The 22,322-nt window shown below is 43.3% G+C and overlaps 1 protein-coding gene across 3 annotated transcripts in view; it reads right to left on the bottom strand.

The window, feature by feature from the left end:
* Positions 1-22,322, bottom strand: part of CMC1 (C-X9-C motif containing 1) — a 61,511-nt gene that overhangs the window by 17,660 nt on the left and 21,529 nt on the right. For 2 of the 3 annotated variants that reach the window (XM_029070956.1, XM_029070954.1), the window contains exon 2: positions 21,752-21,844. In XM_029070956.1, coding sequence (XP_028926789.1) covers positions 21,752-21,844 — 93 coding nt within the window. The remainder of the gene's footprint in view (positions 1-21,751; positions 21,845-22,322) is intronic. The other variant, XM_029070957.1, reaches the window with a different exon arrangement.

The following is a 22,322-nucleotide window of genomic DNA, read 5'->3' as shown; positions in this document are numbered from 1 at the left end:
TTTAACCCACTGCCGAGCACAGTGCTCGCGCGCAGAGAGAGTGATTAACAAATGCCACAGTTAGCATTATTAGTGTTAGTATTAGCTATGATTACGAAGGACGGCCACCTGTCAGTATTGCACAGAGGTGTTCGAGCCTCAGGAGCTGACGAGCCGCAAACCAAAAGCACAGTCTGGCCGAGAGCCACAGATCAAAAACAATTTCTTTACCAGGAACCACGAACAAGGGGGCTTGGGGAGGAGGCGCTGAGCAGACGGTCCCGGGGAGGGCTGGGAGGAGAAGGGGTGGCGGCTAGAGAGAGACAGGTGAGACGGTGGCCTGGGACAGTTGCCCCTTGGACCCGCGAGGGCCGGCGGCTCCCAAAGAGCCAAGAGGGGGGCCTTCCGCCGCAGCGAGGAAGTGGCCGGAGGAAGGGCCGGGACGGCTAGAGCGACCCCTGCACGTTGCCAACTGTTCGCTGGGACTGGATAGCCTAAACAACGAGGGTAAGAACGGAACATCCTCGGTGAGGACAGAATAACTCCGGCAAACCTTTATGCTACATAGGAAAGGGTGCCGTGGATGAAATGATCAGGTTGGTCTTACGTGGTTGCATTCTGTAAAAATTATTAAGAGTAATAATAATTGTGACACTTGCTAAATATTTACCATGTGTCAAACACCCATCCATCTCCACATCAAACAGAAACTCTTTACCATCGGTGTTAAAGCACTTAATCACCTTGTCCCCTCCTATCTCACCTCACTGCTGTCCTACTACAACTCAGCCCGCACACTTCACTCCTCTACTCACTATACCTCAATCTCATCTATCTCGCCAATGATCTCTCACCCACCTCCTGCCTTTGGCCTGGAACTCACTCCCTCTTCATATTCCACGTACAACCATTCTCCCCACCTTGAAAACCTTATTAAAGGCTTTCCTTTTCCTCATTTTCCTCACTTCCTTTCTCCCACCCCCTGCTGCACCATCCTTGCATTTGGCTTATTCACCCCTCCCTCAGCCCCACAGCACTTATGTTCCTAGCCATAATTTCTTCATTTTTATTCATTCCCATCTCCCCCTCTAGACTGTAAGCTCCTGGTGGGTAGGGAACATGACTATCAACTCTGTTATATTGTACTCTCCAAAGTGCTTAGTACAGTGCTCTGCACACAGTAAGCACTCAATAAATAAATTGGTCAAGCATAGTTCTAAGCACCGAGTGTATGCAAACTGGACACAGTCCCAGTTCCAAGCGGGGCTCACAGTAGAAAGGGGAGAGAGAACAGGTATTTAATGCCCATTTTAAAGATGAGAAAATTAATCCATCGATCCCACTTATTGAGTACCTACTGGTGTGCAGAACACTGTACTAAGCAGGTGGAAGAATACAGCACAAAATATCACAAACACATTCCCTGCTCACAGCGAGCTTACAGTCTACGGTCTAGAAATGAAAGAACAGAGAAGTTAAGGGACTTGCCCGAGGTCACACAGCAGGCAAGTGGCAGATCCCGAATTAGAACCCAGGACCTCTGATTCATGAGCTTGTGCCCTTTCCTCTAGGCCACACTGCTTCCTTCCCAATTCTCGAATCCTATGAGGGTGGCTTTCTGGTGAAAGCTCGGGTTAAGGACAACTCGCACTGTGGAACTCACCCCTTCCAGTGCCACGTTTAGGCGCACAAACCATTTCTTCAATAATGTGACATGTCCAGCCTTCCTAATTCCCTAAATGTGCTCTAGCCAAGGCGCAAGCTGAAAAAACTTACGGCCAAACTGAATGGGCTTTGAATCATTCAATGGGACATCAACAGGGTAGATGGGAATAAAGAGGAAATAAATTCACGTTAAATAGTTGCCATGGAAATTTTATTTATGGAAATTAATAATTCAGTGTTTTCCCTAGCAAATTCAAACAGCGGCTGCTCTGCTGACTATCCAAATGGTAGAGAGAGTGCCACTAACAGGACCCTTCAGAGACTACGCGGTCATTCTCTCTTCAACACACATTTTTCAACCAGACAACCAGGCAAACTTCCAACACCACAGAGTAGATCCAGAATCCCACCACCCAGCATTCCAAGAGTCAGGACTGAAAAGATCCCCGCTTCTACCCGGGGCTAATCCAACAGCTGCTCCACGTCACCCTCTGGGATGCAACCATGAGAAGGGTGATAGTTCCTTCGGAGAGAACTTTTACTTCGGAGGAGAATTTGACCCTCCATTTTGGAGAAACTCTGCCACTTCCGGGCATGGCGGCACAGCTTTTCTCTGGAGTTACAAAGCCCGGTCCGGTGAGCTACGGGTCGGGCTGAGGCCTACGGCATGGTTGAGGGGGCCGGGTGGGAGCCAGTGCCGTGCGGCCTGGAACTCCTCAGCCATCGGGGCTCCAGGGAGTCACCCCAATGATCAGGGAGCCTTCCTTTTCTTCCTCTGTCTGGTGGGGCTGTGCGGGGGGCCGGGGGAGGGAGAGAGGCGGCTTCGGATGGAGGGTGAGGCCATCGCCAAGGGAGGGAGGAGGTTAAAAACGTGAAAGTAGCCGCCCCGACTCAGGGCGGCATCTATGGGACCGAGGCCTTGGCGGTGGGATGCAGCGGCTCTGGAGCAAGTCATGGTCTGCCCCCCTCCTCCAGCCCCCTCCCAATCTTGCCAGTTCTATTCATTCAATAGTATTTATTGAGCACTTACTATGTGTAGAGCACTGTACTAAGCGCTTGGAATGTACAAATCGGTAACAGATAGAGACAGTCCCTGCCCTTTGACGGGCTTAAAGTCTAATCTACCTACAGATCAGCTCTACCGACCTTTCTGCTCCAACCAAACTGCTACCTTGCTTTTTTTTCAGTTTTTTGAATGGCATATGTTAAGTGTTTACTATTTGCCCGGCACTGTACTAAGCAGTGGGATTGATTCGAGATTCTCGGGCTGGACACAGTCCCTGACCCACTAGGGGCTCACAGTTCTATTTCCCGTTTTACGGATACAGTAACTGAGGCACAAAGAAGTGAAGTGACTTGCCCAAGGTCATACAGCAGAGAAGTGGCAGAAACAGGATTAGAACCCAGGTATTTGAGTCCCAGGCCCATGCTCCATCCACTAAGCCACGCTGCTTCTTGCTGATCCAAGCACTTATCCTATCCCACCTTCCCGACCACATCAGCCTCCTTGCTGACCTCCCGGCCTCCTGTCTTCTCCCCACTCTCGGTCCATGCTTCGCTCTGCTGCCCGGACCATTTTTCTGAAAAACCACTCAGTCCTTTCCTCCCCACTCCTCAAAAGCCTTCAGTGCTTGCTCACCTACTTCTGCATCACACAGGAACTCCTTATCATTGTCTTTAAGGGCACTCAATCATCTCTCCCCACCCTATCTTACCTCACTGATTTCCTACGGAGCATGGGCTTGGAAGTCAGAAGGACTTGGGTTTTATTCCCGGCTCCGCCGCTGCTCTGCTGAGTGGCCTTGGCTAAATCTATGCCTCAGTTACCTCATCTGTAAAATGGGGGTTAAGGCTATGAGCCCCATGTGGGGCCTGGACTGTGTGCAACCTGATTAGCTTGTATCTATGCCAGCACAGTGCCTGGCACATAGTAAGCACTTAAATACCATTAAAAAACAAAAACCTAAAACCAAACCAAAATAAAAAACCCCGCACACTTTGCTCCTCTAATACTAACCTTCTCACCGTCCCTCGATCTCATCTGTCTGGCCAACAACCCCTTGCCCATGTTCTCCCCCTTCCTATCAGATAGACCACCTCTCCTCCCATTTTCAAAGCCCCACTAAAATCACATCTCATCCAAGAGGCCTTCTTCAATTAAGCCCTCACTTCCCTGTCTTAGCCCTCCCTTCTGTTTCACCTATGTATGCTTGTTTTGTTTTTTGTTTTATAATAATAATAGCACTTACTGTGTGTCAAACACTGTTTTAAGCACTGGGGTAGGTACAAGTTAATTAGGTCAGGCACAGTCCTCATCCCGCATGGGGCTCGAAGTCTAAGTAGGATGGATAGCTGGTATCCCTGTTTTACAGTTGAGGAAACTGAGTCCCAGAGAATAGACTTGCCCAAGGTCTCACAACAAGCAATTGGCAGATCCGGAATTAGAATCCAGGTCCTACCAGGCCCATGCTCTCTCCTCTAGGCCACGCTGCTTCTCATATACCTATGTGCTTAAATCTATTCCCCTTAATAACTTTGACATTCACCCCTACCTCATATTTCAATACACTGCACTTTCTAACATATTTTACCCTCCATTAAAAATTGTTTCTCTATAACCTTACTGATTGTTCCTTGTCCCCTCCTTGCTTGCCCTCTTCCCGATCCTCCTATTGTAGCCAAGAAATGCCAGAAGACATGGAATGTTTCCAACAGTAACTCAATAGTAGTTTTGCGTAACTTGGAGTAAACATTCAATGGTTTAAAGCTAGATTTACAGTATTAGACTGACCTACAGTTCTCACATTTTTAAAGACCTGTCACAGATTTGAAAACTGACTATAAACAAGAATGGACATATTTTCTTAAACGACACAGTGGCAAAAAACTGATGTTTACAAACATTCCATCCCTCACAGAGTTTCAGTGAATAATACTAAATGAACAGGGCCCACAGCCTTCTGAGAGCAATGCCTCTTTTTAAGTCCAAAGGCGTCTGTTTAATAATTCGGGGCGTCCCAAAGAGCACACCAAAATTAAGTGACACCCAAGCACATACAGAAATAGAAAAACTGACCCAAAATAAAGTAAAAGAAGATGTAGTCAAGTCACTTGATAGAAATCAGACCTGGACACCTTTATTATAGCTCTCTGTTATGGTCCTGTAATCTCTCCTAACCAGTCCAACCAGTCCAACCAAAACTATGAAATGGCTCCCCATACTTCCAAAAAAATCCACTTTCGGTAATAGCCCTCTGAATCAAATGACTAACTTGATCACTGTAGAAGCGGGAGAGGAAGACGGTTCAAAAAAGAACAGAGTAGTCTTATGGTCTTCACATCATTAGAATTTTAAAGTTCATCTATAGAAGTTGAATTGTTGAGTTAATTAAAAGTTCACAGACTACGGTCCAAAAAATGTCTTCCACTTTTCCTACCACAAGATGGAGATAAAGCAGATAACTTTACATTCCCCCAAAATACATCTGCTTGGCTCTTAAGATACAACGATTCCTTACCTCTAAAGTCTGCACTCTTAAAAGTCTACATGAAAAATTACCATACAAATGTATATTTTTCAGGCTGAAAAACATGGCAGTTTTTTCCCACCATTCTTCCCTATGAAAAGAAAAAGTTAAAAACAAAAGTAAGAACTCAGCAGGATTACGTTTTCTTTCGGATTGAAACGATGCAAGGAAAAAGCATTCGGTATGCTCGAGGCACACCACAGAAACTGCTTCACCTGTCAACCATATTGTTCTGAAAAGTGACCAGATTTTCAAAAGCTCAAAGAAAAGACGGGGGGGGGGGGTCCTATGGCGTAGGGGCAGTGGCTGTAGAGAAGAGAAAGTCGGTAAAAGAGAGGTGACAGTGACACACGGGGAGGAATTGAGAAGGAAAGCAAAAGAAAGAAGGGGGCAGAGAAACAAGGAGAATTGAGAATCTAAAAGACAAAGAAGAAACAGACAGGCAGCTAACATTTCCAGGCTGCCCAGCCTCTTTTTCTTAGATTGCAAAACCTCTGAGGGCAGGGGCCTTATTTTTTTCCTGAGGGTGTTCTCAACCAAGGATAAATGGTAATACAGTGTACTGCATTAAATTCACAGGCATAATACAGTGTACTGCATTAAATTCACAGGCTCTGAAACAGCACTGATTGATTAACCGGCTTTGATGTGCACGAGCTCAGTGGGGGGTAGGAATGTGTGCATTTCTTGTTATAATGTACTCTCCCAAGCGCTTAATACAGTGCTTTGCACATAGTAAACACTCAATAAATACGACTGAATGAATGAATAGCTAATTGCCTGCTTTCATTTTTATCATTTTGTCTCATCTCAGCCTCATACCTGGCGTATACTTGCAATTTGTGCTCTCATACTTTCCCCATTGTATTTGTAGACTCCTCAAGGGTAAGGGAGTCAGAGGACCTGGGTTCTAATCCCAGGTCTGAGAGCTGCCCGCTAAGTAACCTCGGGCAAGTCACTTCACTTCTCTGTGTCAAGGTTTCCTTATCTATAAAGTGTTCTCCTTTCTACTTAAACTGTGAGTCCCATATGGGACTGGGACTGTATCTGACCAGATTAACTTGTATCTATCCCAGGGCTTGGAGCTATGCCTGACACACAGCACGCAGTTAATATAATAAAAATAATACTAATAGTAATATAATGGAAATTAGTTAGTCCAAGTAGCCAGTACAGAAACGATCCGGCTTCAGAGGGAGAAGACTTCCAACTCCTTTACATACAACTGCCAAGAAAATGTAGTGAAAATAAAGAGACAGAGGTTGGGGATCCAGATGATTTACCTTTTAAATGATATCCCTTCAGGAACACTGCGGTTAGGGTTTTTTTGCACAAAGAGGCAGGGGATGCTGTGACAGAAGATGCAGTGGGGAGGTGGGGAGGGTACAAAACGATACAAAACGATATCAAGGAGTTGTTGCAACTGTCACAAAACACAACTTGGAGACTTTGGTTGAGTTTGAGGAACACGGAAGTGTAAAGGAACCACGAAGGAACCATCCCCTTCTAGACTGAAAGCTCGATGTGGGCAGGGAACATGTCCACCAATTCTGTTGTACTGTACCCTCCTCCCAAGTGCTTAGTACAGTGCTCTATACCCATTAGGTGCTCAATAAATACAATTGATTGATGAAGCTCTCCTTGCCCTCCTGCCAGATGAGCTACTACTTAAAATAAACTAAAACCAAACCAACTTGTTCATCTAGTATGTTTTCCTAGTCATCATTCTTGTTCTACCCACAAATATACACATATGTGTTCTTTCTCTTTTTTACTTTCTCTCTCTCTCTCATCTGCCATATTAAAATAAAACCCCTAGAGGGCAACTAAGCTTCAACCTTTAATTCAGTAAATATTCTCACTCATCTGGGCTACACAAAATATTTCCTCATTCCTTGGAACTATTCTTTTAACAACAGAAGTGTGCGTAAAGGGGAAGGTGGACCGCTGGGAATTTATCTGCTTCTATTCTTCACGACAAATGCATGTTGCCAACTGCCAGAGCCCAAAAAAGGACATGATCCCTTTGAAAATCTGACAATTTCGAAAATCAAAACTATGACAAATTGGTGCAGTCCTATATTCCCATTCAAGTATTACAAATTCCATTTTTCAAACCAAGGTTTGGTAAGAAACTCCATCACTCACAAGAAAGGCAAGTTTTTAGGCTTGTCAGCTCGCTAGGGGCAGGAACATGTCTGCTAGTTCTGCTATGCTGTACTCTCCCAAGCACTTAGTACAGTGCTCTACACAAAGTAATAATAATTATGGTATTTATTAAGCACTTACTATGTACTTGACACTGTTCTAAGCACTGAGGTGGATACCAGCAAACCAGGTTGGAGATAGTCCCTTTCATTCATTCAATCGTATTTATCGAGCGCTTTCTTGCGCAGAGCACTGTACTAAGCACTTAGAAAGTACAATTCAGCAATAGAGACAATCCCTGCCCACAGCAGCTTTGGGGCTCACAGTTTCAATCATAGTATGCATTCAATAACTCCCACTGCTTAATTTTTAAAAGCTTCCATATGATAATTTTCATGTTTCAGTCACAATGAAGCATTCTACAATTTAGAGTAAAAAAAAAAAGGAGTAGGGAGGTGGGGAGCGGGAAGAAGAGGGAATCTAAACCTCAGAAGCACTGAGAAACTCCCTTGGCCAAGGCACACGTGTTCCCTTCCCAAATGCATGAGGCAGCCCTAGTGATGCAACCAGCTTCAACTTCTCTGTGAGCCTCAAGCCAAATACTAAGATTCTATAAAGTTCTCATCCAGTTCTGCATGTGCATAAGCAGCCTGGCAAGAGGGAGGACTTACCACACACTCTTTTCAGAGGCTCAGACACCCCCAAAGTGGTCAGTTCGGGTGCCCAGGTTCCCAGGGTTTCTACAATTTCCAGAGAGCTTTCTCAGTAGTACCACTGGGCCTTTCTTCTTATTCTCCACTACTTTCAGTCAATCAATGAGTAGTACTTATTAAATGCTTACTGTGGGCAGAACAATGTGCTCAACACTTGAGAGAGTCTCTAAAGAAGTGAAAGACACAATCCCTGACTCGAGGACCTGCAATCTAGAACAATTTTTACAGTTAGGAGGAAAAGAAAATGGAAAGTTGGATAACTGAAGGAATACGGGCTTGGAGTACATGAATCAATAGGTTCATAAAGGCTACAGGTGGCTGAAATATGTATGAGCAATGTGGGTAGATGGGAGCATACAGACCGTGGCAAAGACAAATAATCAAGGAATACATCCTGGAGCAGGTGGGACTTCGAGAAGGCTTTGAAGATAGGGAGAGCTGTTGTCCGGTGGATTTGAGGGAGAAGAGAGTTCCAGGCAGTGGGGAGGGTAGGAGCAAGGAGCTGGAGGTGGGAGCGGTGAGAACCCGGGCCAGTCGGAAGATTCACTTGGGAAGAATGTGCAAGCGTGGGCTGGGGAGTCCCGGAAAAAGAGGGCTGGGAAATAAGGAGAGAGCTAGTGGAGAGTTTGAAGCCAGCGATGGGGAATTTTGGCTTGATACGGATGGAAACGGGTAGCCACTGGAGTTTTTTGAAGGGAGAGATGTGGGCAGAATGACATTTTAGCCAAAACAACTCAGGCTGGGGAATGCAGTACAGACTGAAGAGGGAAGAGACGTTGGAGACCGAGAGACCAGTGAGGAAGCTGATCCAGTCACCTAATTGGGAGACGATGAGAGCTTGAACCAGAGTGATGACCCAACTGCAAAGAAAGGAAGGGGTTGATCCAAGAAATATTGTCGGGGGAGACAGCTGGTGGGTTTCAGAGACAAGTTGAACTGGGGAGTAAAAAGACAGTCAGAGATCAAGGATGGTGCCAACACAGGGACAGGAATGATTATAAGTACAGCCGTTAACAGGGATGGGAAAGTTAGGAGGGGATACGAGAAGTTCAGATTCAGAGGGAGGGAATTTTAAGAGGCTGGGGGGAATACACGTGGAGATGCTCTGGAGGGCAGAAGAAAGGTGAGGTCGGGGAGCATGAGGCGGCTGGTGAGGGAGCTGTGCAAGTCAAGCACACAGTGCCTTAAGTGAAGCTATGTGAGTAGATGAGCCAACTCCCTGAGAGACTTTGGAGAAAGAGTGGACAGGTGAGTTAGTCTGAATTTTAGCATTTCTTGTGGAGTTGTTGATATTCTGGAAGCTAGAAGAAAGGTGACGTCACGTAGCACGAGAGGGGCTGGTGAGGTAGACTTCTAAGTCAAGCATACGGGGCGGTAACTGAAGCTGTGTGAGTGGATGAGTTAATTCCCTCAAGAGACTTTGGAGGAAGGGTGAACAGGTGAGATATTCAGAATTTTACTCAGTGGCCTTTACCCACTCTATGGAAGGATATTTTTCATTCCTTCTTTTTCCCTTAATTCTCAAGGTCTCTGCCTCTCCCAGCCTCCCCCCACCCCAACCTTTCCATTTTCACTTGAGCACTGCTCAGAGGTCTTGCATATTCCTGGGAGGAGATGCACAGGGGGTGGAGAGACAGGGCAAAAGAGGCGAGATCCCACCCCTTGTCTTCTCCCTGAAGGGCAACACAAGCTTCTCTTCTCTCTATATAACCCCTATTTGTTCTGAATTCAGGTAGCCTCCTGAAGACTCAATTGTAGGCTCGTTGTGAGTACTGAATGGGTCTCCCTACTCTGTTGTATTGTACTATCCCAAGTGCTTAGTATAGTGCTCTGCACGAGTAGGTGCTCAATAAATACCACTGATTGACTGAACTTTCATTCAATAATTTATTCAAACCCCTCTTCAACTTAGTCATATGTTCCACCTCAAGCAGTACCAAATTCCACATGTTTACAACCCACCATGTGAAAATGGGCTTTTGTTTGTTTCAAGCCAACCTCTTTCAAGCTTCATTGCGGCTACCCCTCATCCTGTTATCATCGGATTTGGTAAACAAGACTCTGCCTACCCTGTCCACATCCTCCGAGATTTTGTAACCTTCGATTGCCTACCCTCTTGCTCTGTCTTTCTGAATGCCAGCACAGCCTCACCCAACCAGCTTCTCCAATCCCCCGATCTTCTTGGTTGCAGAACTGTATACGATATTCCCAGTGCGGGTGTGGATTTTATACAGTCACTTCTATTTTATGTACTTCCTGGCAATGCCAACAATTCAATCAGCCTACTCCCACATGTGAAACAAGATCTGAAGGTCCAGTCAACCATGACCCCAACATCTCTTTCCTCACTCACAACTGACAGTTCCGAGTACTAGTAGGGGATGCCCTGAGTGACTACGGTGCATAAAGCATTGCTGGGAAAAACTACACGGGCAAGAATGAGAACCCACCGTGCTCAAAATAAAAGAATCATGGAAGGGAGGTTGGAGACCGATCCCTGAAGAAAGGTGAAACAATAAAACAAAAACACAACATAAAAGACAAGAACATTGAAAAATTCAGCCACAGCCTTCCCAGTGCTCTAAATGTTGAGGGAGAGTTCCTCTCCTGGAGTTTCCTCACGCTTCTCATGCTGGAGCAAGAAGCTGACAAAAAGTTTTGACGGACAGGCAACTGGGTAGTTTTATAGGCCTCAGCAGTCTTGCGTGGGGGGACATAAAATGAGACCCGCTGGAGATTACGCTGCTGCTAATTTCTCACCTTTCTCAGGATGAAAATGCCCAAACTCGAGGAAAATTATTCCGCTTCCACTGCTCACACCCCACTGCCGGGCAAGTGACATTTTCCATCTGCCTCAGGGTCCTCCTGCTTCGCTCCCGTCTTCCGGGGCTCTGGCTGACAGTCTAGGATTGCTGTAGCACTTGGGGCTTCTGGTGGCCACGGAGGGTGCCGGCCCTGGGTCTGCGGGAGTCCCCTCTGCACCTAGCGCTCATAGAGGTGGGAGCAGCCTAGGGATGAGTCAGGTCCTGAGCCCATCTCTCTGGAGTCTGAGCTATTTTTCCTTGGAGCAGTACCTTACATTTATGCACAGAAGTTCATCTGCCACTTTTCTGCTCACTCCCTTAGCTTTGTGAGGCTTCCTCACACAGCTTATTCCTCCCCTAAATAGTGTTACTCAACTAGAGGGGCTAAGTGTCAACTGCATACCTGGAGATTTCACTACTAAATCTCTCTTCCAGACTATTGATGAATGTTAAACAAAACCAGGGACCTCACTATTACACTTTTCCACCCAGAAAATGACCACTTTTGGCTTTGCTTTCTACTTATTAGTTCGGCAGCAATATTTCTCCACCCTCAGTGACGTCCATGACGGATCTGGGTTCTAATTCTGACTCTGCCACTTGTCTATTGTGCGACCTTAGCAAGTCTCTTAGCTTCTCTGTGCCTCAGTTCCCTCATCTGGAAAATGGGATCGTACTCCATATCCATAATTTATTTTAATGTCTGTTTCCCCTGCTAGACTGTGAGCTCATTGTGGGCAGGGAATGTGCCTACCAACTCTTATTATATTATTACTCTCCCAAGAGCTTAGTAGTGCTTTGCACAGAGTAGACAATCAAAATCAACTGACTGAATGATAGGTCACTTTCTAGAATCCCCTGGAAAATTATTTGATATGGAGCCTGTGGTTGGGAACATTGTCATTTTGACAAACACTCTATATATTTGTACACATATGAGCAGCTTTAAGATACAGGAGTAATTTTGTATGCTTCATTGATTATAAAGTCCTAGTAGAATTATTATTAGCAGTATTAGGCTCATACAAATATTGGCCTGCTAGCCTTTTGGGGCATATTTAGCTTGGGCAGTGTTTTCATAGATGGAAAGAGTTAGATTTATATGTTATCTCCCCAAGTGCTCAGGACAGTGTTCCACAGAGAGCAAGCACTCAATAAATCCTATTGATTGTTATGAATTAAAATAAAGGAAGTTGCTGGTTGTGAAGGAGATACAGGTGATAATCTGTAATTTAAAAAATACTAGATTGCATGGTCCTAGAGGGCAGGGATCGTGCCTACTTCTTCTTTATGCTCTCCCAAGCACTAAGCACAGTAGTTTGCATTCAGTAAGTATGACAACGATTTTTACCAGTAGCAGGACTGTAATATATTTTCATTATAAATAATATATTTGGTCATGGCTATAATCCTAATTTTGCTATCTTTTTAAGAGCTTCCCAGTGACAATTAGCTCTCGGCTCACAGTTAAACGATTCTCATAATTTGAGGGGAGTTATAATGGTGAAACATGAAGTTATGTTATAAGATTAGTCACATACAAGTAATTTTTGACCTAACAATTTATGCTCCTCAACTCTGACCGTTGGGAATACAAATTTAACTATTTGCTGGACTTGAGTAAAAATGATAAAAAATTTCCATCATCACACAAAATGTGCATATATACAAGTTCTATACTGAATTTAGGAACACTGTTTTAGTGTCAATTGCTTCAGGATTCAAATTAAGCAAAGGAAAAGGCTAATAAAATAGCCACCAGTGGAAGCTCATGATAGTCACAATTTTCCAGACTAAACAGCAATCTCGGTTTATTTGATTTTAAGGATATTACAAATGGCTAATATCAAAACGTCCCAGACACGACTTTGCGTCTAAGAGAAGATTATAAGATGCTAGATATATGTCTCGCACTTTTCGATAAACCTCTGCCTCTTTTTTCAACCGACAACCAAAGGACCCGCTCTGCCTTTGACTACTAAAGATAGGTTAAGATGCCTGTGATTGTCTATTAGCCTTATCTGAAGCTGCGGTTGACTTTGTTCTTGTAATGTTTCTTCTTTCCCTTTCAGCTCACCATACATAAAGCATCCTCTTGGGCAACCTCCTTGCCACCTTCCTCCTCAACCATCTGACCTGAAGAGTTGTGTTATAGCAGCCATCGCTTCATAAATGGAGAAATCAAAACCCCCCTCATTCATTCTCCCACCTTGCTATTTCATGTGAAGCATCATCAGTTAAGGATACTGATGAAATTGCTCTAAGCGCTACGTGTGAAGGACCAGATCTCAGAGCCACCTAAAAGCTGGGGCGCTGCCAACACGCTGACAGACAACCTCTTATCTTAGCCGGGCGTCTCATGCTGGACTGAACAAACCTGCTGCCCCAGGGTCCTGAAGCCTGAGTTGAATGATTCCAGTTTTCTTTTCCTTCTTCGGTCTTCAGGGCACCATAAAACAGTCCTGCTATTGAAGTGGCAGAATTAAGCAATGCTCTCCCCACCTCTGATTTAAATTTTTAGTCCACTTACGGTACAAAATTTAGGGCTTTACTTGGCCTGATTTGTTCATGAACTTGGAAAAAAAAAAAGTTGCCATCTGATTCCCTGACTTCTTACATCTGTATCTCCCAAAACAAAGTGACAGTCACTCTCATAAACTATCCCAGAGGCCGCCTTGAAAGGGACTTCCAGAGCCTGACTGCCTGCCCAAAGATGCTCCCAAAGGATGGAAACTCTAACAGCATTTTTCAAATCCTGATTGCATTACTAAAACACTTCTACACAAATTAAATAGAATAAAACAATGAGCAGCACACTGCTTCACTACAAGGGTGAGAAAGAATAGGTCTAACGTGAGTCACACACCACACTGTCATGACTTTGGTTCCACAACAGACATTCCAAAAAGCTATGGAAGAAATAATTTTATTATTCTCTTTGAGAGAAAAGTTGCTTGGGTTTCCGTTTGGATCTCTAGATGTTTACGACATTTTCCTAAAGCATATATCAAGTTAAATTGCCATTTTTCTATTTACAGTAAGAGGCTGGACTCAGAGGCTTTGGCCAGAATTTCCTCAAGAAAGGTTTTCAGCTCCATGAAACACTCCGAAACGCCATCAGTGAAGCTGAAAGGCCTGCAAATGCCTATTTTCCTGCAATTGTCAATTATTGGTTCTCTTAGGGTAGCATTATATTTCTTTCCCTTTTCTACTCTGAAATGGACCCACGTCTCTAGACTACATGAGCAGAGCAGAGAAGAAAGGCAAATGCCAAAGCCAGCCAAAGGAGAAAATGGAGTGAGGACAGTGAGGACCACCCAAAACTTTTGCTGGGCCACGTAATGACCCGATATCCTGCTTGGAGAGTACCATTTAACTGAGGAACTTTTAGGCCCATTGCATAGTTCACTTTATGCTTGTTGACATTGCTTATTTTCACTGTTTATGCAACAGGAAAATAAAATAACCTCTTGTTTAATATGAAAGAAGCCACAAGACTGTAGAAATACTTTCTACAGCACAGAAATATTTCTGCACTATAGCATGACTACCTAAAATACTGGGTTTACTGACCCAAAATGTCAACTAGGTCGCCAAAAAATTCCCAAGGATCTCCTTCATTAGATAGTTGACTTGCCTACAGAGAGGAAAAAAGAATGTCTGCCTCTCCCATATTTTGAAGGATCTGAATGGGAGTTGCGTGGGGCAAAATAGCCTTAAACAAACATGAAATTGTGGTTTAAGTTGTTTCCAGCAGCTCCACCCCTGGAAATCTTAGGAAGGTGGGCTTCCATATACTTCAAAATACACGAGCGTCAATCTAATAATCAACGCTAAAGTTCCATGAGGCATTCATTCTAATCATAGAGGAGGGGCTTCAAGGGGAAACAGATGGGCACATATTAGGTTCCCAGGAGGAGTCCTACCATAGCTGCCTTTCCCAAGTCCCTTGCTGATCTCACAGGCTCCCAGTGGCATCTGATCCACCCAAACAGAGATGAAGACAAGCGGGCAGAAAAGCTCTAAAGCCCCGGGTGTCAGCTTGGGGCACATTTAGGGTGGCAAAGAACTCAAAGTGGGGCAGCAGAGTAGCCTGGTCTTGCTGGGGAATGTGTTCATCGATGCTTGTATCGTCACACAAGCTCTCTCTGAAAACGAGCCGAGGTGGCCTCAAAAATGGAATAACCACCACGCGTAATTCACAAGACAGGTGACTAAATTATGGTAGAGGATTTTTAAATGAGTTGGCTCCTAATTTAAAAGAAAGAGGTAACGATGTATGAGAAAGGTAACCTGATGAGAAAGAACTTCCAGACGTTGTCCTATCCAAACCCGCCTCTTCAACAGGACTGTGGGAAGAGCATTCTGGACACCCAGTTCTATCGCTTCATCCATCCATTTAAGCAGTGCAGTATTAAAACGATGAAAGAGTTTTACCATAAAATTTAGCTGTCCGCTGCTAAGACTTGGAAGAGACTAATTTACAAAACCTAGGGGACAATATTACGGAATCAAAAACCATTTCGAATTTTGTCAAAGACCCCACCGACCGATGGAACTCCGCCCCAAATTTTCATCCATGAGTATTAAAATCAATAGCTTGTGAGGATTTGAATATGATGGAAGGGGGTAAAAAAACATCATAATGAAGTCAGTGCTTGACGAAATATGGTAACCTGGCTGAAATTGATATTCATTAGGGTACTCTTTGCATGAATAGGGAGCATTTGGACTCTGTGGTCTTTATCAGAGCCCCAGCTGGTAATGGTTGAAGGTTAATGCCTTACTCCATTCTGTTCAATTTTCTATCCTAATTAGCCCTCCAAATCTATAGCTGTGAGCACCAAGTGTCTGTGCTCAAAAGAAACTAATTAATGCTAGCAAATTAGATCAAGTCCAAAGATCCAACAGCCAAACTCTTAGTTAAATGCTCCTTGTTAATAGGAAGTGTAGCTGTCAATAACTGCTGTTGGTGGCTATAATGAGGCGTCTTTCTTTCACTGAAAGTGATTTCATTTCTCTTTGTCCTGGTAAAAGCTGTTCCATTCCCTTCAGAAATCCAAGTTGCAGTGGTGAAACTAGCCGTCTGACCCAATTCTTGGGATCAGCAGGGTTGAAATGACACAAACATTTTTTAAAAAGATCTCCCCTTAATCGTGTCTTAGACAAAGTCGGAAGTCCTCTGCTACTATTTAAAATACATACATTAAAAACACAGATTATTACAATTAGTCCTCATATTACCTTTATCCAGAAAATTTAAATCCTTTAACAAAGTTAGGATAAGAAACACCAAAAAGGGATTAAGTGCAGATGGAAGTCTCGTGATTCTAGATTGCATCTTCTGATTTTAATTTACATATAGCTGTTCTGTCTGCCCAGTTTCTTGAGCAACGGTCCATACAATCCCCTCGTGCCAACTCATTATAGCTAGACAGACACTAAATATCTTAAACTTAAATGTATACCCTCCTAAAATGATGTCCTTTTTGCACCATTTGGTCTAGAAATTTGAGGTCTTTGCAAAAAAAAAAACCTCCAAACTGTATGAAATTTTAATAGATATACACTGTAAAGATGAAAATAAACTTTCACCCAGTTCGTAGTACTAAACAATCCAACAAGACAATGCATTTAAAAGTCATTATAGTAATAAATAGGTAGTGCCCTGTAAACAATGTACTTTATAGGACAATAGAAGATGAGTTAATTTTCCTCTTTACCCTTTTTTTTAATGGCATTTGTTAAGCACTTACTATGTGCCAGGCACTGTACTGAGGTCTGGATTGACCTGAAGTTTTCTAATGAGCTATAGTGCTTTTTCTCTCCTCCTTGAAAAATGTGCATCACGTTTTTTAATCTTCATACCTCTCATGTATTTAATAATTGCCTGATTTAAATAATCTAATTGTGCATCCTCATCATATTATTGCTCCAAAAATATCTAGAATTCAAGAAATAAGTTGCACCATTTTTAAACACCACTTACAGGATATGCCATCTTGAAAATTTTCAAGACATTAGTATGTTTTTTTGTAACCTCACTTGTGTAGTTGAAGCCCATAAAGCTGTAATGGGTATTATAAAATATTACCAAACCTGGATCATTACTGATCGTCTGCCCATTCCATTGGGTAGATGCATAAAACAATTCACTAGCAAGTCTTATTAACATCTTGACACCAAAGTGTCAGATGGATGAGTAAATCTGACTAGCGATAAGAGAAAAAATGAACTGTCATCCTGACTCTTAACTTTTCCTCTAGTTTACCTGAGATGGTAAAATCGAAAAGATATCTCCCTAAAGCAGGCAGACTTCTCGGGGCTGTCAGTGATGGCACCTGCCTATGCCAGCTGTGCCTTGGAAAGGCCTGTTTGCAGGCGTCGATGGGTTAATCTGTCCTGACACCTGGAGAGTGTTTGCTCTGATTAAGGGAATTTGGTCATTTTTCATTACAGCAGAGAACAAGGGCAATGCCAGGGAAGGGATCTCAGCTTGATATTGCTAAGTATTTCACACTTCCCCTTATCTACACTACCTGTAAGAGAACAGGTTAATACAGCATCACTTCATTTGCGGTAAAGAAGGGCTACTCTGCAATCTCCCTGTGTCTTTCACCTGAATACCACCACCATGTAGATCAGATGGAGAATCTAACCTTCCCTTGAAGGTTCTGATCTGTCAGGTGCAAAGGTCACTCTTTGGAGCAGGTGGCCCTCGGGGGGACAACTACTGTTTGCAGTGACAGAGCACTGTTGAGTAAGCACATATTACTAAAACCGTGGTTGACACCGGCCAGGCTCTACTCAAGGGAAGCCCGCAGTCCTGTGCTGCGGCCCATCATCTTCACTAAGTATCAATGTGGGCCCTCAAGGAGGAGAGGGCTACTGGGAAAAGGGGGGAGGGATGAGGAAATGGTCCTTGCCAGGAACACTTGGCAAACCTCTAGAAGAAGAGTTAGTTGAGTTTCATTTTAATCTCTGCGGTTTATTTAGCAGTAGCTTTCCCAGATTACACACAACGTCCAACTGACGGTGATACTCATGGGGTGGCTCTTTGTTCGTGGTGGGAAAGAACGATGGGAAAGATGACAAGGAAGGGGAAAAATTGGCAGATCAATGTACTTATGTCCAAAAAAGCATGGAAATGCCCTACAGTGTTAAAAAAAATTCATCTTAAAGGGGACTGAGAGTAACACTAGGCACTCTGGACTTTCACAGATCACTGACTTAAAGAAAACTGAGATTAGTTACATTTTAACATGTGACAACCATAGAGCAGCCCTAGAAACTAAAGTTCCTCTAATCAGAATTTTTTTTAATTGGAAAACTGGAGAGGTATTCATCTGTGAATTGCTTTGAGACCCAAAGAAAAAAAATCGTTGAAAATGGACCCCAAAGAACTGGTTAAAATACATCATTGCCACCATTTTATACCTGTAGTTTAAACCATTATAATACTTTTCTCAAGATCTACATGGTCTGTTTACAATTTTGTGTACGAATCAAACAAGTGGCTGTGGAAGTTTAGAAATTTCTTCACTTCAAGCAAGATTTGGGACTAGGAATTTGCAGATTCTTAAATTTATACTCCAAAAGTCAACATCATTTCTAGCCACTGTCCTCTGAAACCAACATTTTTACTTACTGGATAAAGCAGCACGGGTGTTACTTAAAAACCAAATAAAACCATTTACTTATTTAGTTGGATTCTGATGCAGGTCAAATTTCTGTGGTTTCGGAGTCATACTCAATTCACTCCCTCAAATGGTAATTTAATTAAACTTACAATGATTAACAGTAGCTACCTTTTTTCTCAACCACATTATCTCTGGTATCATAAATCCTACCTATAGCTTAATCACAAGAAAATACAGCTCATTCAACAATCAGCCAGCAGCTTAACCCTCCATCTTGCTCTGCACAAAATAAGCGTTCAATAGATGCCATGGATTTGCAAACTCCTGGGTCCCAATGAGGTGACAGCGTATGGATGACATCATGTTAATCCTTAGACCTTAGGCCAAATCCAGGAAGTCATCATCAAGAGAATCATCTTCACTCGTTGGGGGAAGGGAACATGTCTACCAACTGCATTACACCATACTCTTCCAAGCGCTTAGCACAGTAGTCTGCATAGAGTGAGCTCTCAGATACCATTCACTGACTGAATCAAAGGGCTGGAAGTTACCACCATGGATCCCGCTACAGATCCTATTCTTAAAATTGTGAACTGTAAATCTGATTACCTAGCATAGGACCAGGAACTCTTTCCTCACGTCTAATCTATTTCTCCTGCTGCAATATGAACCCCTTCCCTCTTATTCTGTCCCAGGTGGAGGGAGGAACATCCCTCTTTTCTGAAATAAGCCATTTCAATTTGAGTGTTTAATTTATACAGTTTATTTTCTAATATTTTAGACTTCTAGACTGTGAGCCCCTTGTGGGGCAGGAATCGTCTCTATTTGTTGCTGAATTGTACTTCCCAAGCGCTTAGTATGGTGCCCTGCACACAGTAATCGCTCAGTAAACACGATTGAATAAATGAATGAATACTTTATTATGGATCCTCTCCAGATTCAATCCCCCTAAACCCAAAAGTGTATACACACGTGCACACATGCACATGCACTTCATTCAGGGGTCAAGAGGACACCAATCATATTTGAGTGTTTACTGTGTGCAGAACACTGTACTGAGCGCTTGGGAGGAACGATATAACACGGTTGTTAGACATGTTCCCTGCCCAAAACCAGAAGCCCTCCCCTAACACAGAGGATAGAGGCTGCTCAGATCTCTTTCTCCAACCCTGGAGGTACAAGAATCTTCCCCCCAAATTCCATCCCTCGGCCAGGAAATGGAATCAAGTCATTCCCTCAATCTTTTGTAGCAATGACCTCCAAGAAGGAAGTGGGTTTATACTTATGGGCTTATTCATGTACATAGGTCTACACACAGACATTCACAAACACACACGTGTGCGTGCACATGCATTTGTATTTCTATTTCCCAAGCTCCTACCACAATGCATGACAATCAGTGGGTACTCAGTAAGTACTATTACTTCTAAATTTGATGACTACTAAGCTCGCCCTGTACAAAATGATGTCAGCTGCCAAAACAACTCCGCATTAAGCTCCTGGAGAACGACGACATCCAAAAGGAGCTCTACGGCCACGTTAAAGCAGCCCTGTTGGAACTGAGAACTCCACTATAAATAATGAACGGGTATTTCTGCATCATACTCTCTACCTGGAAGACCTTAAAGACGTAAGGCATAACAGGAGAAGAGTCAATGATTTGAGGGAAACGCTCTATCTGGGTTACAAATTGAAGACTTTCTTTGACAAACGAATGAACGGAAACAAGAACAGCATCCTGAATAAAAGGATTGGTGGCCTGTTATTCTCCACAGTTAAAGACTTGATAAGGGGCGAAGCCGATTCAGAGTATTTCCACAGACCCACCAGGCAGGGCACGGGTCCGACTCACGACAGGTGTGAACATCAATGCAACTAATCCACTGTTGACTAACTAGGTGCTCAAAAGCACCATGGCACAGTGGACACGGCATAGACCTGGGAGTCAAGAGGTCATGGGTTCTAATCCTGGTTCCACCACTTGTCTGCTGGGTCACCCTGGGCAAGTCACTTCACTTCTCTCTCCCTCAGTTACCTCATCTGTAAAATTTAATCATATTTATTGAGCGTTTACTGTGTGCCGAGCACTGTACTACTGAGACTGTGAGCCCCACATAGGACAGGGACTGTGTCCAACCCAATTTGCTTGTAACCACCCAAGTGCTGAGTACGGTGCCTTGCACATAGTAAAAACATGATATCATTATTATTATTAACAAACACCATGTGAACAAAGAGAATGCACAGTTTGGGACCACCAGTTATAGGAGAAGGCCCCCGGACCCGGATAAGAAGCAGAACCAGAAAGGTGACGGCGTGACTTGAAGATGGCCAGAGAGCAGGGTTAACCAAATACATTTTAGGATTCTACTGATAAGCACATAACACGAGTGATAACTGTACAGGACTCATGTTTCCTTTACTTATTATATTCATATTTAATCTGTCACCAAGTCCTGTTGGTTCTACCTTCACAACATCGATAAAACCTGCCCCTTCTTCGCCGTCCAGACTGCTACCCCATTAATCCAAGGACAAAAGTATCCTATCCTTCTTTGATTACTACATCGGCCTCCTGTCTCTCCCCACTCAGCCCATTTTTCCCCACTCAAGAACCTCCAGTGGCTGCCCATCCTCATCTGCATTACCAATGACTTGACCAAGTCCTACATCTGGCCTGGGAAAAAACCCTTCATATTCTAGACAACAACTCTCCTCACCTTTAAAGCCTCATTAAAATCACTTCTCCAAGAAGCCTTCTCCAACTAAACCCTCCTTTCCCCTACTCTCTCTCCCTTTTGTGACACCTAAACCCTTGGATCTGTACCCTTCTAGCACCTAATATTCATCCCACCCTCAGCACCACAGAACTTATGTAGATTCCGTATTTTAATACCTGTCACCCCCTCTAGACTGTAAGCTCCCGGTGGGCAGGGTACATGTCTACCAACTCTGCTGTATTGTATTCTCCAAAAGGCTTAATACAGTGGTGTGCACTATATATTCATGTATATTCATCAGGAAGACATTTGAAAATTCTTCCCTTGGACTGCATTTGGGAATTTTTTAAACTGTTTTACTTGTGACTTTAATTTTAAAATGATTGATAAATTGATGGCTGCCCCAAAGTTTTCTGGAAGATGGAATACTGGCACCTCAGTGAAGATGCAAAAAAACTTAATTTGCTGACTTTATGACTTTGGGGCTAAGGATTATATCTTTATCTATATCCCAGAGGAACGCATCTGATTTTTAGATGAATACTTCAGTCTTACCTTGAACTTGATCAGAACATCTTTCCTTGGCTTTTTCTCTCATAATTTTGGGAATTAAAACATCTTTTTCTACATGTCTGAGATGAAGGTCTTCTACGAGAAAGCAAAGTTATTTCTTTACTCAGGCAAAAGTCATATTTCAATTCACAGAATAATGTAACACTGTTTATAATACTAGACTAAATCTCAACTAAGCACAATGATAGAGAAACTTACAATGAATTGTAAGGGGATTATTTATAGCTACTATCCAAATGAAACAAACATGATTCTTTTCTGTACAACCATAAATGATATCGGGTACTTGCATCAGAAACATGATGAAAAGGAACAAAAAAATTTCAGGAACAAGAAGTTCTACATCAATGTAACATTCCTTGTTCATTCCATCCTTATTGCACCTATCAAAATGTAAATGACTAATCAAAAAATGGAAGAGTGAGATTAATATTGCAATCAGCCCTGGATACGCCTAACTAGAGACCAACCAGTAGTTCCTACAGCTTAACGCTATTACTGAAAATCAAAAGCAATTATTGAGGTGGCCAGTTGTCTCAGTTCCTGTTATCTG

The sequence above is a fragment of the Ornithorhynchus anatinus genome, chromosome 8, assembly GCF_004115215.2.
Source record: "Ornithorhynchus anatinus isolate Pmale09 chromosome 8, mOrnAna1.pri.v4, whole genome shotgun sequence".
Taxonomy (NCBI): domain Eukaryota; kingdom Metazoa; phylum Chordata; class Mammalia; order Monotremata; family Ornithorhynchidae; genus Ornithorhynchus; species Ornithorhynchus anatinus.
This window is presented reverse-complemented; position numbering and strand designations above follow the sequence as displayed.